General features: G+C 38.1%; 1 protein-coding gene across 2 annotated transcripts in view; it reads left to right on the forward strand.

Annotated features, from left to right (window-relative positions):
* Positions 1-3,070, forward strand: part of LOC111087394 — a 40,894-nt gene that overhangs the window by 33,967 nt on the left and 3,857 nt on the right. For both annotated transcript variants that reach the window (XM_022393882.1, XM_022393883.1), the window contains exon 3: positions 287-433. In XM_022393882.1, the coding sequence (XP_022249590.1) occupies positions 287-428 (142 nt within the window). In that variant the 3' untranslated portion in view covers positions 429-433. The remainder of the gene's footprint in view (positions 1-286; positions 434-3,070) is intronic.

Consider the following 3,070-nt stretch of genomic DNA (forward strand, 5'->3'; position numbering starts at 1 on the left):
GACTAGAGGGAAGGCAGCTAGTCATCACCACCCACCGCCAACTCTTGGTGCTACTCTTTTACCAACGAATTGTGGGATTGACCGTCACATTATAACGCCTCCACGGCTGAAAGGGCGAGCATGTTTAGTGTGACGGGGGGGGGGGGGTTAAATCTAATTATTGATAATGAATCCACTTAATTTAATCAAATAAACGTGTTCTCATGCGACGTATTACAAGATATATATATAATATAACCACTTTTTTGGAATATATTTTACTAATCTTTTATTTTTTTTTCTATAGCGGAAAAAGAGCCATCCCTCAGTTCCAGCCAATAGCAGAACCGGTTTACAATAATGATGCTGACCTTGTTTATGCTTGGCTAACCTTGAAAGGTAGCAATTATGCGGTAGAACCGACTAATAAATTGACCATCCCGTATTAGTTAAGGTAAGTATCGAAAACTTGTATATCATCCAAGTTTTCTTGCTGTAAAGGCAGAAAGAGTAGCAATATGTCTAGTAAAATAAGACATGCATGTTGTGACGTGTTTCAAGCACGATTATATACATATGTTTTAGTCATTAGTTGTTTGGTATTTTAAAACAAAGCTACATTTGCGCGGGGAATTGAACCCTGGATCTTAGCGTTGTAACTCCGGAGGCTTATCGCTCACCCAGCAGGAAATTATTGTTAATACTCGAACATTGTTCGGCTCAACACAGGTTTGTTTGTTTGTTTTGTTTTTTGAATCCGGTTTCGATACCCGTAGTGGGCAGAGCACAGATAGCCCTTGTGTAGCTTTGTGCATAATTAAAAACAAACAAACAATTAATGGATTATTGATGTTAATTAAATCATCAATCTATAATATCTATAAGTTAGAGAAAATAATTCTGGATTTTACAAAGTATTTATAAATTTATTTTAATAATAGTAAAGATATAAACTAACAACACTGCTTGAATAATTAGCACCCATTGGTATACCTACTATTTGTTTATAGATATGTTTATCAAAATGAATATGGTTATTATATATGCAAAAACTGAACATATTTTTGAAATTGTTTGTTTTTCTATCTTTATAGGTACATTTATAAATCGGTCCATTTTCTTTTCATTTTCTGCGTAATATTACAATTAATTATATATTATTTGACTGTTTCAAAGAAATGCTTGAAACTGACATCACAACATTTTCTCAGCAAGAACTGCTTTACAAACTCTGCGTTCTTGATCCCTTCCTTTACAATTAGGCCCGGCATGGCCAGGTGGTTAAGGCACTCGACTCGCAATCTGAGGGTCGCGGGTTCGAATCCCTGTCACACCAAACATGCTCGCCCTTTCAGCCGTGGGGGCGTTATAATGTGACGGTCAATCCCACTATTCGTTGGTAAAAGAGTAGCTCAAGTGTTGGCGGTGGGTGGTGATGACTAGCTGCCTTCCCTCTAGTCTTACACTGCTAAATTAGGGATGGCTAGCGCAGATAGCCCTCGTGTAGCTTTGCGCGAAATTCAAAAACAAACAAACAAACCTTCACAGTCATAGCTTCGCTTTATCGTACACATGACATTTGCATAGTAGCGCCAGAGATCAAGTAACACAATTTCATACCAAAAATGTATCGAATATTCCCACGTACACCGTGACACCTCCAGCACGCCTTCCATAGTCATTGTAATAAGTTGTGTTAATTAATTTCGTAGTTGTCAAATACAGACAGGAGAGCGCGTGTGCGTACATTCCATCTTGTTAGGTAGAGGGGGTCGTAGTCTGAGGGCATCGGATGAGAGCTCCCGCGTCATGTCAGTGAAGATTTGTTGGCGCTTCTGTGACTTGTAAATTAGTTGATCCATTTCCATGACCAAATTGAGTCTCTCAAATTCACATAAGTTGCGGATGCATTGTAAAGACACAAGTTCAAACAATTTGAAAAACAATGGACCTGGATGGCATTGGCATTTTTAATTCACAACTGTCTCGCTACTCCATGTAAACGAGTCATAATGCTTGCTGGCTACATCATAGTAGGCTTGACCACGACACTGAGGCAGTGGCAAGAAGCAATGGGTTGGTATGTCTAACTGCTATGGTCAATAAGGTAGTGTCAGTGTTGTCAACGTATGCCATTAAAATAATCATTTCAAAAATGATGAAGTTTTGATCCACCCAGCATATGCGTATTTCCAGCTATTCTTTGTTGTCAATGTCTTGCGTTTCATTTGCAAGGATGGCAAAGTGTTTAACGTTCTTGATGTTACACAGTATGCTCTGCAAAATGTCATGAACCACTAGTGTGATATACTCGTTTACAATGTTGGGTGATGTGTAATCTCCATTAGTAGCCCAGTTTTTCAGTTTAGAAAAGCCCTCCAATCTGAGGTTAAGTAGCTGCCTCAGATTAACTTCTACGTTGGTATGCCCCCCTGACGGTCACAACTTGATGTAGAAGCCATTTCAGACTGGATAACTGCTTGGGCAGATTATTCCTATGATCATCTTAGAGTCCCAACATTTGAGTATTTAACTGTGCAGCCATGTTGGCAGTTTTCCTTTTCTGCGTTCTTATACACGCCTCTCTGTGAAATTCGCTCGTCTGATGACTTGAAAATAATTCACGATCTTTTTTTCCAGTATAAATACCCATCAGTAGTGAATGCTGGTTCAATATGTCTCCTTAAGTTATGGTCATTCGATGCTTTAAGTTAGCCAAAGAAAATCTTTCTACAAGTGTGCTTGAAAAGGATGATATTCCTTCTCGTTCCCTAATACAGTTAAAACTTAATTGGAATTATTATTGACTAATCGAGCATTAACACACCTGTCTTAAAAGTTTTTGGTTTTGTTGTTGTTAAACAAAAAAGCTACAAAATGGGTTATCTGTATTCTGCCCACCAGAGGTATTGGAATCTGAATTTTAGTGTCGTAAATATGCAGACTTACTGCTGAACCACTGGGAACATTTGAAAGGCTCAGATCATATAAAATAATAGCAAAATTAGAAAGTAAGATGTACCACTTGTCATTTTCGAGGAACTGTAACCCTCATTTTTAATTATTTTAGATAACCTGTCTCCTGAATAGT

Source organism: Limulus polyphemus, unplaced genomic scaffold, assembly GCF_000517525.1.
Source record: "Limulus polyphemus unplaced genomic scaffold, Limulus_polyphemus-2.1.2 Scaffold2095, whole genome shotgun sequence".
Taxonomy (NCBI): Eukaryota; Metazoa; Arthropoda; class Merostomata; order Xiphosura; family Limulidae; genus Limulus; species Limulus polyphemus.